Source organism: Oryx dammah, unplaced genomic scaffold (genome assembly GCF_014754425.2).
Source record: "Oryx dammah isolate SB20612 unplaced genomic scaffold, SCBI_Odam_1.1 HiC_scaffold_1, whole genome shotgun sequence".
Classification (NCBI taxonomy): Eukaryota; Metazoa; Chordata; class Mammalia; order Artiodactyla; family Bovidae; genus Oryx; species Oryx dammah.
The window spans coordinates 43507021-43520961 of record NW_024070185.1 but is presented as its reverse complement, the minus strand read 5'-3'; the positions used below and the strand labels follow the sequence as shown (position 1 = coordinate 43520961).

The 13941-nt window shown below is 40.1% G+C and overlaps 1 protein-coding gene across 2 annotated transcripts in view; it reads left to right on the top strand.

Annotated features, from left to right (window-relative positions):
• The window catches only part of DOCK8 (dedicator of cytokinesis 8), a 237852-nt gene that overhangs the window by 82982 nt on the left and 140929 nt on the right, over nt 1–13941 (top strand). For both annotated transcript variants that reach the window (XM_040248157.1, XM_040248226.1), the window contains one exon: nt 13033–13156. In XM_040248157.1, the coding sequence (XP_040104091.1) occupies nt 13033–13156 (124 nt within the window). The remainder of the gene's footprint in view (nt 1–13032; nt 13157–13941) is intronic.

The following is a 13941-nucleotide window of genomic DNA, read 5'->3' as shown; positions in this document are numbered from 1 at the left end:
TGCAAGGAGCATCCAGTACATTATCGCCAGATGCCCTTCATCTCCTAACTCTACATATGTTTTAGGCTGGTTGTTTTCTGTGAGTTGTTTCTATATGGTTGCAGATTGATGGTAGAAAGAGAAAGGCAAGGAAGGTGGTGGTTCTGGTGATGGTTCATGTCAGTAAAACCAGGTGGAACCTGTGAGTGGCTTTGTAGATAAACCGCTACAATGAAGAAGGGGAATTTAGATTTCTGACTATTATTATAGACATTGACTATTCAGGGACTGGCAAGAAGGAAAGTACAAATGCTATCCTCTATGTTCCCCTTTGGGGAGACAAAGTATGGTACATCCTTCTCCTTCTAGCTTCATTGGATCCACAGAAATTCTGTCTACACTTAGGCATTACGTTTTCTGTTTTGGTGAGTTTCCATTTCTCTGTGTCTTCATAGGCTGGGAAGTTGGAGGAAGTCACATAATGGTTCCTGACCAGTTGTTAATTGGTGATTAATGAGCTTTCATTTTAATTTGTTATTTTATGTGTCAAATAGTGTGTGCCTGTTTTGAAAGAAACCAAGCAATAAGGAGTGTACTAAATAGAAAGAAATCAAGCAATAAGGAGTGTACAAAGTAAAACACTAGTCTCTTGCCTCACTAATCGCTTGCTCCCTGTCCTCTTCAACTCATTCTTCTTTTTAAAACTTTTTCTCAGATTAATTTTTTATTGAAGTAACAGTCTATAGTCTATAGTCTATATATTGTATGTTTTACATATACAATGTTATATTTCTATTTCTATGTATGCTACAGTATGCTCACTACCAAAATAATTGGTTTCTATCCATCACCATATGGTTGATCACCTTTACTCATTTCATCCTCCTTTTGCTCCTAACCCTCCTCCAGTCTGTTCTCTATGTTTTGGAGAGTTTTTTGTTTTCTTTCTACCAACTCTAAACTGCATAGAGATCATTGAGTAGCCTTCCAGATCCTCTTTTGATCCCCTCACAAACACATATGAATACTTATAGTTTATATAAATATTTATATATGCCAAATATATACACACATATTTTACATACATGCATAATTGTTTTCAATAATGTGTTTGGCATCTTGCCATATCAAAGACCTATCTATCCCTTTCTTTTAAAATGCTGCCTGGCATTCCAGGTGTGAAGGAATATATTATAAATTATTGACTTCTTTTCTGTTGTTAGACACTGCAGTTGTCTCCATTTTTCATGATATAAATGATACCATAATGAAAATCCATTCACATTTGCCTCTACACATGTGTGAATATTTCTGAAGGTAGAAATGGAACCATATAGTCTAGTAAGTACTTCCAAACTCTTCTCCAGAAAAGTTGTGTTAATTTACTCCAATACCAACTGGGCATGAAACTGCCCTTTCCCCCCATATCCTTGCCAATGCTCGATATTATTGATTAAATTAAAATTTGAATTCCTCTAATGTTATTCTAGTTATTGTTTTTAAACTGGAAGCTATTGCTGCTGCTGCTACTAAGTCGCTTCAGTCGTGTCCGACTCTGTGCGACCCCATAGACGGCAGCCCACAGGCTCCTCCGTCCCTGGGATTCTCCAGGCAAGAATACTGGATTGGGTTGCCATTTCCTTCTCCAGTGCATGTATGCATGCTAAGTCACTTCAGTCGTGTCCAACTCTGTGCAACCCCATGGACAGCAGCCCATCAGGCTCCTCTGTCCACAGGATTCTCCAGGCAAGAATACTGGAAGCTATTATACTCACTTTAATAAGATTGTTTTCTATCATGGAGTTTTTTTCTCTTACTCATCCTAAAATCCCAGTTAAATATACACCTACTACCATACACCCTTTTCTCCTTTGCCTTTTGCCTTTTGCTTCTCTTCTTTTCATAGCTATTTGTAAGGGCTCCTCAGACAACCATTTTGCCTTTCTTTTTCTTGGGGATGGTCTTGATCACTGCCTTCTGTACAATGTCACAACCATAGTTCTTCAGGCACTCTGTCTATCAGATCTAATCCCTTCAAATCTATTTGTCACTTCCGCTGTATAATCATAAGGGATTTGATTTAGGTCATACCTGAATGGTCTAGTGGTTTTCCCTACTTTCTTCAATTTGAGTCTGAATTTGGCAATAAGGAGTTCATGATCCGAGCCACAGTCAGCTCTCGGACTTTTTTTTGCTGACGGTATAGAGGTTCTCCATCTTTGGCTGCAAAGAATGCCAGTTCAGTTTGGTTTAGTCGCTCAGTCATGTCCGACTCTTTGTGACCCCATGGACTGCAGCACGCCAGGCCTCCCTATCCATAACCAACATCTGGAGTTTACTCAAACTCATGTCTGTTGAGTCGGTGATACCGTCCAACCGTCTCATCCTCTGTTGTCCCCTTCTCCTCCCACCTTCAATCTTTCCCAGCATCAGGGTCTTTTCAAGTGAGTCACTTCTGCTCATCAGGTAGCCAAATATTGCAGTTTAAGCTTCAGCATCAATCCTTCCAATGAATAGTCAAGACTGGTTTCCTTTAGGATGGACTGGTTGGATCTCCTTGCAGTCCAAGAGACTCTCAAGAGTCTTCTCCAACACCACAATTCAAAAGCATCAATTCTTCGGCGCTCAGCTTTCTTTATAGTCCAACTCTCACATCCATATATGACCACTGGAAAAACCATAGCTTTGACTAGACGGACCTTTTTGGCAAAGTAATGTCTTTGCTTTTTAGTATGCTATCTAGGTTGGTCATAGATTTTCTTCCAAGGAGCATGAATATCTTAGCTATTGTAAATAGTGCTGCAGTGAATATAGGGTATATGTATCTTTTCAAATTGGAGTTTTCTCCAAATATATGCCCAGGAGTGGGATTGCTGGATCATATGGTAGTTCTGTTATCAGTTTTTAAAGAAGCCTCTATACTGTTTTTCACAGTGGCCCCACCAACAGTGTAGGAACGTGTGTGGAGACCTTTTCAAGCAATATTTCATAAGAAGTGACTCTTTGAAAAATTTATGAAAATGATTTTGGTTCCAGTTTGCTCTAAGTGTGCAAATGGTAGTGATAAAAACAGAGTAGATTTATGTGTGACTACGCTCCATTTTATATTTATTTTCTACTTTCTAACAGATTTTTGAGAGAGAGCCTCATATGGAATTTCATAAACTTGCTAGCTTTTTCAAAGTTATTTTCACCAATATAAATAGATCCAGCAACATGTATGTGTAAGCTGGTTGGGTAGGCTTTTCTAGTGTATGAAATCCTTAGGGGACTGTCCCTCATGATTCAAATAAAAAGCTTCATATGATCTAATGTCCTGGCACAAAACCACCCAACTCAAAATGGTGGAAAATACAGGCAAATTCTAAGTTACTTCCTAAGATTACACTGCCCTAAATGACAGCACACTGAATTAGTGAATGTTTTTCCTGAGAAATCAGATTTTAAGGGGAAAAGTTCCAAAAGGAATTAACTAACATTAATTTGTTCTAAGGTGGAAAGAAAACAGTGAATTAAAATTCATAGTTCACACGTGCCCTTTGTCTTTCTTAGGACATGTGCACCTTAGAGGATATTGATGTCATAGATTCAGTATCACAGGCTTCTTCATAGGGAAACTTGCGTGGGCCACAGAAATAAAAATCAGGAAACAACCTAGTTTAAGACCTTATGTGTGGTAGCCTTGGAGACCAGAACTATATCTGCTTTAGCTTTCTTTATTGTTTCATAAAATACACAACTTAGTTCCAAATATGTTTACTTGTGAGTGAACCCCCACAAATCCCCTCCCCAGCACACACATAGTTACAGCCATGCGCCTGCCCTCCACCTGTCTCACGTCATCTCTCTCTGTGCCTCTGTTTCTCCATCAGGTATGGGCATGGCCATGAGGTGGATTCTAGGACATTTCCCCCAGATTTAAAGATAAAGAGTTATATCTATGATTTAAAGGTAAAGAGTTTATACACTATATCTGAAGAAATTCATATCAGATTTTATCCTCAAAAGAAACTTAAATCTAGGAGAAATGAGATTTTCTGGCTGTTGTTCTTTTGCTATTTTATGTAAGTGGATGCTTTCTTTTCTGTCCTTGGTTTTGTTAGAATGTTTTCTGAAGTCCTTTACATGGATCCCCAAAGACATAAAAAATGGGCATTTTTAAAAAATGAGGTACAGAATAGTGTTAAAAATTCATTTCACAACATTTCTACTCTAACCCTATATCTGTACCAGCCCTCATGGTTTGGGGATGAAAGCATGAAGACTAGATGTATTCCATGGCTATGGATTTGAAACCAGAGCAAACTGTGCTCCCCTTCCTCATTCTAGATTTAGCATCTACTTCCCCATTTTAACATCTCAGAACGTTGCAGAGCTGCTGGGTGGCAACACGGGTAAAGCTGGCTGGAGAGGAGAGGCCAAGGGTTGGCAAGCATGTAAAGATGACTCATTTCAGAAGTGCCAGCAACAGAAGGCAGAAACTACCATGAAATAGGTAGTGAGACTGATGGCTGAGTGCCACCAGCTACCAGAGTGCCAGCCTCATTACCCTACCCGGGCATCTGAGCCAAAGAAAGCCACATTCCTGTTGAACCTATTTGCAGACAAGAAAGAGGCAGAGAAGTAGCCAAGTGGTAGAAGACTCATTCTCATGAAAGGAGCACAAACTATTCCTTCTCCAGAGAACTGTGTTCCTTTTTTACAAATGCTGCTGCTGTTGCTGAGTCACTTCAGTCGTGTCTGACTCTCTGCGACCGCATAGACAGCAGCCCACCAGGCTCCCCCATCCCTGGGATTCTCCAGGCAAGAACACTGCAGTGGGTTGCCATTTCCTTCTCCAGTGCATGAAAGTGAAAAGTGAAAGTGAAGTCACTCAGTCGTGTCCGACTCTTAGTCGAACTTAGTGACCCCATGGACTGCAACCTACCAAGCTTCTCTGTCCATGGGATTTTCCAGGCAAGAGTACTGGAGGGGTGTCATTGCCTTCTCCTTTTTCAAATACTACTGTTACACATATGGGGACAATCCAAAGACCAAACATATTTTGAGAGCATTCTCTTTAGGGACAGTGTGGTAGAGTACACAGAATCTGGACCATAGAGACTGGGACTTGCGTCCAGATGCTGGCTCCTTGTGTAATGGCTGTGAGACCCTGGGCAAGTGACTTAATCTCTCTGAACCACAGTTTCCTCAAGTGTGAAATGATAGGGGGAAAAGTTGCTCACTTTGAAGGCCTGTGTAAGGATTGGAAAACAATGCATGTTCCTTTTCTTCTTTTTCCTCTTTCCCTTCCTATACCCTTTTCTCTTTCTTTCCTCTCCTTTGTTGTACAATTTGGTGTGAAAACCATCAGAACAAGTTAGCTATCCCTGCCTCAGGATAAAGATGAGGCGGGCCAGATGAGCTGAGGAGGGCCCGAATAAGGAGCTGAAGGCCAGACAGGGTGAGGAGGGCGCACATTCAGGAGGCCTGTCGGGCACAGAGAATCAGAACCTACGTGGTGTGAGGAGGGTATGTGAGCCTGGGGCGGCCTGGCATGTGCTAACAGAGCAGACATTCCGAGTGGAATGAGGGGAGCACACACGTGGGGGAGAAGCCTACCTGGAGGGGTCAGAGTCCGGTCAAGGATGTCCTCGTTGGGCAGGAGTGTCGCCTGGCACTAAGCATTAGCATCACAGGGACAACCTGGTGCAGGGTGTCAGAGTCAGAATTTTAGGGAGGCATCTTGGTTGGGGGCGGTGACGTTGGCAATGGTTACATATAAGGGGAGTGATATGCATTAGGGACAGTAGGTGGCAGATTTTTTACTGCCTGAGAAGTTAAAAATATGGAAAGGAAGAAAACTAGAATGGATACTGTGATGTCAGATTGAGATAGCAAGGATCAACATGAATTCCTGGCTTTCAGCCCACATGTGCGTAATCACACTCCCATACCCTCCCTACGTAACTCTGTTCCCTGAAAAGACATAGGAGGGTCAATACTTTCATAGCACTAAGCACACCCAACACCAACATCTTGGCTCCTAAGAATCATTTTCCACTAAAAAGAATCACAACTTCTTGGAGAAATGACTGATACCAGCTTTGAGGGAGAAAAAAAAAAAGTAAGATCACCTTGGAATGTCTTGAGGTGGAAAGTAGGATGTGATCAGTGCCTGCTGGGGACATGTGAAAAAGACGTAAGAGCAGCTGAAGGGATTCACCCTGGTCAACTTAAGGACAATTAGAGCACCAAAACAAGTAATAATAGAAATGGAGTAGGATATGTTGAATAAAATAGGAAACTATGAATCTGTAACGATACAAATCAATAAGCTGAAAGCTTGATGAGGCATGAGGCATTTACAATAATCAAACCCAAGTGGAGGAACTTTCTAAAATATAACAGGCCTAAAATTTCAAGGTCATGAAAGTCAAGGAAACACTGAGGAACTGTTCCACAGTAAATAAGACTAAAGGCATTTGACATGCATGACTTTGGATAAGATCCTTTTGCTCTAAAAGGCATTTCCCATTTGGTGAAAGCTGAATGGGGTCTGAAGATTAGGTGGTGCCGTGCTGTGATTCGTGGGGTCGCAAAGAGTCAGACAGGACTGAGTGACTGAACTGAACTGAACTGAATGTGTCAGTGTTAATTTCCTGAATGTGATGGTTGCATACTAATTATGATGGATAATGCCCTTGTTTATAGCATATGCTCAGTTTCTGACTCTTGCCAGCCCCATGGACTGTAGTCTGCCAGGCTCCTCTGTCCATGGAATTTTCCGGGCAAGAATACCTATTCTTGCCATGGCAAGGTAGCAGGAATACCTGTTCATGGTAAGGTAGCAAGAACACCGGAACAGGCTGGATACTGGATCCTCTGGGGGACTTTCCCAATCCGGGGATGGAGCCTGAGCCTCTCGAGCCTCCTGGCATCTCCTGCATTGCTCAGCGGACTCTTTATCATCCGTGCCCCCTGGGAAGCCCCTGTCTGTAGAAATGACACACTAAAGTATTCAGGGCTAATGGAGAATTAGGTCAGCTACTTACTCTCAAACGGGTTGGGAGAGGGAAAAGGCTTTTCTACTATATTTTCAATTTTTCTATAAATTTGAAATTGTTCCAAAATAAAAGGAGATTAACATATGTTAGGTGCCTGGCATTGTAATAGAGACCGTTAGGATGTCCCTTTTGCCATCCCATGCATTTATTTCACAGCTGCTTTGAGTATATAGGAGCTGTTGTGCCCAAAGGCATTTGAGCAATTCACTCTGCCTCTCAGTCCCTAACCTCCCACTTTGGGTTGACTGGTAATAAGCAGTGCCCGACTAGCACAACAGCACGGGTACAACGGGTATCATAGTCCTATTTCTTGCCTCAAAGTGGGATAGTAGGACAACTTTGCAATGTGAACATTCCAGAGTACTCTGTGTATAATGCCAATAATTTATCTGAGCCTGCTTCCTTAGTTGACTCCTTCTGCTTCCCCATCTCTCTTACAGGCTTTTCTTTTCCAAAAGTGCACACTCTCAAAAATCATGTGCACTTGAGTCCTTGTCTCAGGCTCAGTTTCTAAGGAATCTCAACTAAGACAATCACTAGTCCAAGAAATGATAGCTCTATTAGCATCAATGATAATACCGTTAGATGCAATACTGGTGCATGTACTATAGATCTGCTGCTGCCGCTGCTAAGTCGCTTCAGTCGTGTCTGACTCTGTGCCACCCAGAGACAGCAGCCCACCAGGCTCCACCGTCCCTGGGATTCTCCAGGCAAGAACACTGGAGTGGGTTGCCATTTCCTTCTCCAGTGCATGAAAGTGAAAAGTGAAAGTGAAGTCGCTCAGTCGTGTCTGACTCTGAGCGAACCCATGGACTGCAGCCTACCAGGCTCCTCCGTCCATGGGATTTTCCAGGCAAGAGTACTCTAGTGGGGTGCCATCGCCTTCTCCAACTATAGATCTAAATACCCTTAATTTGTGGATATGTTGAATTTAAAATCTCCTAACATGCGAAGAGTTGACTCATTGGAAAAGACTCTGGTGCTGGGAGGGATTGGGGGCAGGAGGAGAAGGGGACGACCGAGGATGAGATGGCTGGATGGCATCACTGACTCGATGGATGTGAGTCTGAGTGAACTCTGGGAGTTGGTGATGGACAGGGAGGCCTGGTGTGCTGTGATACATGGGGTCGCAAAGAGTCGGACACGACTGAGCAACTGAACTGAACTGAACTGAACATCTCTATTTCCCTATGTTATTTCTATATGGGACATTTACTTTCTTACCAAAACCAAAAGTAGAACTCTGAAAAGCATTCACTTTAGGATTCCACTACTAGAATTCTCCCTCCAAACAAACACCTGCATGCAGCTGTTTTCCTGGTTAAACTTGTTCTATTTCACTCCTTCCAGGATGTCTTTGTGGATTTCCTTTCCCAGGTGTGTTGCCAAAATCTATGATAGCAATGGCTGTCAATGAGGGTAGTTGAGGTTTCTGTTTTTTATCATCTCAATGACTAGGGTGGACTACTGCTTTTCACACCCTGAAGTGCATTGGACATCACACACAATGAAGGATTGTCCCAAATTCAGCATCCAACACAACAATCACATGTCCTTCTGGACATTCAGGGCCGTGAAAATCCAGTCTGTAAATATCTGAGCCAAGCCTGTATGTCTTCTTACAAATAATTTTGAACTGAATTTTCCAAGGAAACAGCTTTCATGTAAACATAGGGGAAATTAAGCTTCATGCTGGTTAGAGCGCTACAGGAGTTTCCCCCCATTTTAGAAATCACATTACTGCCAGCAGTGCTGCTTCGTGGTGTTTGAGTCACCCATACAGCATGTCTGTATTGGTTTTGTAGGTGTTATATTGACAACAGTTCTTCCCACAGGTGCAAACAGCTATTTCATTATATTCTCTGGTGCAGTCGTGTCCAAGCATTTGCATATTTACACACATGCTGTTTTATGTATTATGTTTCTTTTATTTCTCAATAAATAACAGCTGGGACATTTTTATGGACTTATAAAAATAAGGAAGTTGAGTTATAAAGATGGCATTATTAAATATTTGTTATAGAGAAAGACGACGGTGAGTCTGAGAGATTTGAAAACCCTTGTGTGAGAGGAGTATGATATGACTCTTTGCTTGTTAGAGTTTCATTTGTTCTCCCATTCAACAAAGGTTTAGAAAATACCTCCTGAGGAATACACAGGAATCCTAGCTCAAAGGAATCTATGTCTTTGGTGAAGTCATAGTCTAGTGAGGAAGAGCACATATTTAGCAGGGGAGGTAAAAATTTAGACAAGTAATTAGACTGTAATATAGAGCATGATGAAAGCTTGTACGAGAAGTAGAAGCAACATGCTTTGAAAATTCACAGAAGGAAGCAGTTAATGCTGGCCAGGTCAGGGAAGGCGGGTGCAAGGGCTAGCCTGTGAATTGGGCTTTCGTGGGAGTGGATTTGTGGGGATGGGGAATCTGAGCATAACAGGTCAAGAGTGGCTCAGTGATTTCCACAGCTGGATTGCTGTTTGTAACTGTAGAGGCTGATGAGCCTGGATGGCTTTCCATACTTTTAGAAAGCAAACAGCTAAGCACCTTGACAGCCAGCATAAGAAATGCATGTCATAATAAGCAATTATTGATCAGGGAGACATTTTTATGGTGTTTTGGGAGTAACTGAATTATATGCACTGATGTGTTTGAATTATAATTGTTTACCAGTTCACTGGGAGTAAAATATGGAGTAATAAAACAGATGATACCCCATTCCTTGATATGCCAGCTCTCCTTGAGCACGACCTTCCTTCAGAATTACCTTAATCACCCAGGATGAAAGACAAAGTCTAAGGGCTTTTATGATGCTGCTCATAACACTCATCAAATGTTTCACTATGGATAATAGACCAAGAATAAATAGCATGTAAACAAGTTTAATTACTTGAGAGCTCCACTCTCCACCAAGACACCAAACACATTCTTAAGTTATTCTCTCTTTAGTTCATTAAAGAAAATTACAGAGGAAATAATGATTAAAATATTTACTGTTACCCAAAGGATGGCAGTAAACAGCAATCCATACAAAATTATCAAAATAGATGGAAATAAGATGAGATAAACATGCAGCCATGGCACTGGCTATTCATTAGATTTATTGATCATTTTCAAAAGTCATGAAGAGGAAAAGCATGATTTTTAGAGTGGAGACAGTAAACTTTGTGCTATAGACAGTAGAAAGGTGGAATGGAATTATTAAAGGCATAATTCCGGTCTAAGTAACACAGGCAAACATTTCAAGTAGGAAAATATATTTCTCTCAAAAGGAATTCATGAATTTTGTGCTTCTGTGCAATTTCATCTTTCCCTAATACATTAAAAATCTAGAAGTTTCCCCTATCCTTCATGAACACACTATTTGTCTGATTTAAAAGTCTCAATTATAGAACCTGAGTGGCAAATGTCCTATAGCATTATGAGAGTGGGAAGGAACACAAATGGCCATTACTCTACTCCCCTGCCCCTAAGTGGGATTCAAAGCCATTATCATAGATAGCAAGGACATAAAAGACTATCCCTAGATATTACAGAGAAATGTAATATCAGCAAGGAGATAATTGAGGAATAAAATAGCAACTAAATCAGTGTTTGACTGTATGGTTATGGATAACAAAGGCATGTCCATAGAAAACTAAGTGGCTTCATTAAGTATGGTCCTCCAGAGAAAAGTAGTTTTTTCCCTGTGATGCCTTAAAACATGAGATAAAGTTTGGGGTTCATTCCTCTGACATACTGATATAAGTGCTTTTTCTGAAGTCCTCAGAATGAAAGGAATATTTTGGATTGGTTGAATTGGAACTAGAATAGCCCTAAAATACAATTCTTAAGATTTTTCAAGTCTTATCTTTATTCCATGAATATATCATTGTAGTGCCTTGCCTATCATGAAAAATTTACCATGGACCATTATGTTAAAGGAAATCTTCAACAACACTGAGTTGTACCCTTTTTTCCCCTTGCTTATAATATCTTACTTATTGGTCTAGTTTAGATTCTTTGTCAGTTGACAGGGACAATTGAATGATGTTCTCTAATACCATTTAATAAACATCAAGTAGTTGCAGATATTTACTGAATTATTGCCATAAGCCAAGAAATTTTCTGTTTTACATATGTGAATGTATTTATTGCATGCAATAGAACTGATGAAGTAGGTATTAGTTTAATTCCTATTATTCTGATAACAAAATTGAGACACAAAAAAATACAGTAATTTACCCTAGGTCATACAGCTTGTAAACTGTGGAGCCAGGACTTGAATCCATTTACTCCTGCTCAACAAAACCCATCATTCTGTAAAGCAATATAATAAACCATAGCAAAGTATCAGACCTTACGTTTAATGAGTATTACATATAAACAGTATCCTAATCAATGTCAGGCATAATCCTAAACTTCTGTCCATTGATTTTGAGGTAATTGTAATTCATGTTTTTTAGATTACAGTTCTGTGAGTTTTGACAAATGCATACAGTTTTGTAACCGCTGTTACAATCAAGACACAGAACAGTCCCAGTACCCGCCCCCCTAAATTGCCCCAGGCCTCTTGCGTTCACTGTCTTAACCCCCAGACTCTGGCAGCCACTGATCTCTTTTCTGTCACTATAACTTTTCCTTTTCCAGAATGTCATATAAATGGAATCATGCAGTTATCTTTTTTTTCCCTGACTCCTTTCACTTAGTATTGAATACTTGCTCTGTGCCCCTGTGCATAACCCAACATTTCACCCCACCCAAAGAGTTATAAACTGTATTTGGATTATTGCTAGTAGCTCTCTTACATTTCCTGCTTTGTCTGTCTTCTCTTTGATCTTTGTAATAAATCCCAACCTCGTTTTACATCCTTATACCAGCTTCCTCGATGGTTTTCTAATAGTGTGGGAAATCAAACAAGACGGGTGCATGTTTGTGTGGTTGAGTTTGCAGCATGTTTTCCAAGAAGACTTTGAGTCATAAAAATAGGGAATGCACATGTTGGTTTCTATAGTTATTATTTGACAACTTATATCTGTTGCCCTTTTTTCTAACTTCTTTTGTCTAACTTCTTTCTCCAATGACAGTGCTAGACATTACATTAAACCCTTTCTATAGCAACACATTTTTTAAAAAACTGAAGTGTAACTGATGTACAATAGTGTGTTAGCTTCAAGTGTATAGCAAAGTTAGTTCTATATGTATATCTATTTATATATGTATGTTTCAGAATATTTTTCATTATAGGTGATTATAAGATATTAAATACAATTTCCTGTGCTATACAGTAAATCCTTGTTGCTTATCTATTTTATATGTAGTAGTTTGTTAATCCCATACTCCTAATTTATTCTTTCCCCCTTTCCCCTTTAGTAACTTTGTTTGTTTTTCTATGCCTGTGAATCTGTTTTTGTTTTGTATATAGATTCATTCATATTATATTTTACATTCCATATATAAGTGATATCGTATAATATTTACAACACTTATTAAAACAACTTTAATAACATGCATGGAGTAGCAATTGAGGATGGTAGCAAAGATTTTCGGTACATAGATAATTTAATTCTATTTTTCTTAACCACATCCTGCCTTTTTTATTCTTTACTAAGAACATTGATTTGAAGATTAAATGTTTTCCTCTATTTTTATCTTCAAATGACCTTTATTCCCTGCTTCTGCACTTTGCTAGATTTATTCCAGCCACTTCCAATGGGGTCATAGTTCAGCTTCAGCTTGGAGCCAAATGCCCCACAGCTGAAATGACCATACCTCTGAAGTGGCATTTTCCCAGGCCACCCCTGCCTTTAATAGTGAGCCATCGAAGAGGCAAATTTGTATCTCTTTACAACAGAGCCTTGTGTTAGGCCTGGTGCACAATTAGATGTGAAGAATTACAATTGGTCCTCTCTTTGCAAGATCTTTCAGAACCATGTCTGCATTTAAGCCATTACTTTTATTTTTAGACTAATGATTTTGCCTCTCTCTCTCTTCCTCCTTCTGTCTCTTATTTAATAACAACAATGAAAGGAACCAAGGAAGTTCAGACATTTGCAGCTTTAAAAAGACTGGATCCCGAAAAGATTTTCACAAGACGCTTCAGAAACAGACGTTTGAGTCAGAAACCTTGGAGAGCAGTGAACCCAGCGCTCAGGTATTTCCTATCAACAAACACGGTTGCCAGGTTACTGGACTGTTCTGCCATGGCATGCTGTTGATTTTTAAAAAACTAATAAAAAGGCTAGACTCATAGAATATTAGAATAGAAGGAGCTCTACCATTTAGTCAGTGATATTTTTTTCATACTTGTTTTTAGCTATATAAATTGGTGTTCAAATAAAAGTAGATAAAAGTGGAGGGTCTCTAACTTGGGGGGTGGATTTGGGCCCATCCCTGTAATGATTCCGGCAGATACTCAGGGTGCCCCCAACGCCTCAGGCAGCCTGCAGTGTGATTGAAAGCTCCACCCTGGGGCAGACTGCCTGGCTCTCTCTCTGATACTACCACAAACCTACTCTATAATCTCAGACAGGATAACTCAACTCTCTGGTCTTCATTTTCTTTCCCTGGAAAACGAGGATGATAAAAGTACACAACTGGTAAAGCTGTTTGAGTATTAAATGAGTTGATATGTGTGAAGCATTTAAATCAGTGCCAGTTCACACTTTGTGTTCAATGAATGTGGTTATTATTATTATTACTATTACAAAGTAGTTAGAATTTAAAAGTCAGTGCTGCAATTCATAGGGTCGCAAAGAGTCGGACACGACTGAGCGACTGAACTGAACTGAGCTCTATACACCTGTTTTCATAGCAGCATTATTCACAGCAGCCAAAGGTGGAGACAACCAAGTGTCCATGGACAGATGGAGAGATAAACTAAATGTGGCGTATCCATACAATGGAGTATTGTGTGTGTGTGCTAAGTGGCTTCAGTTG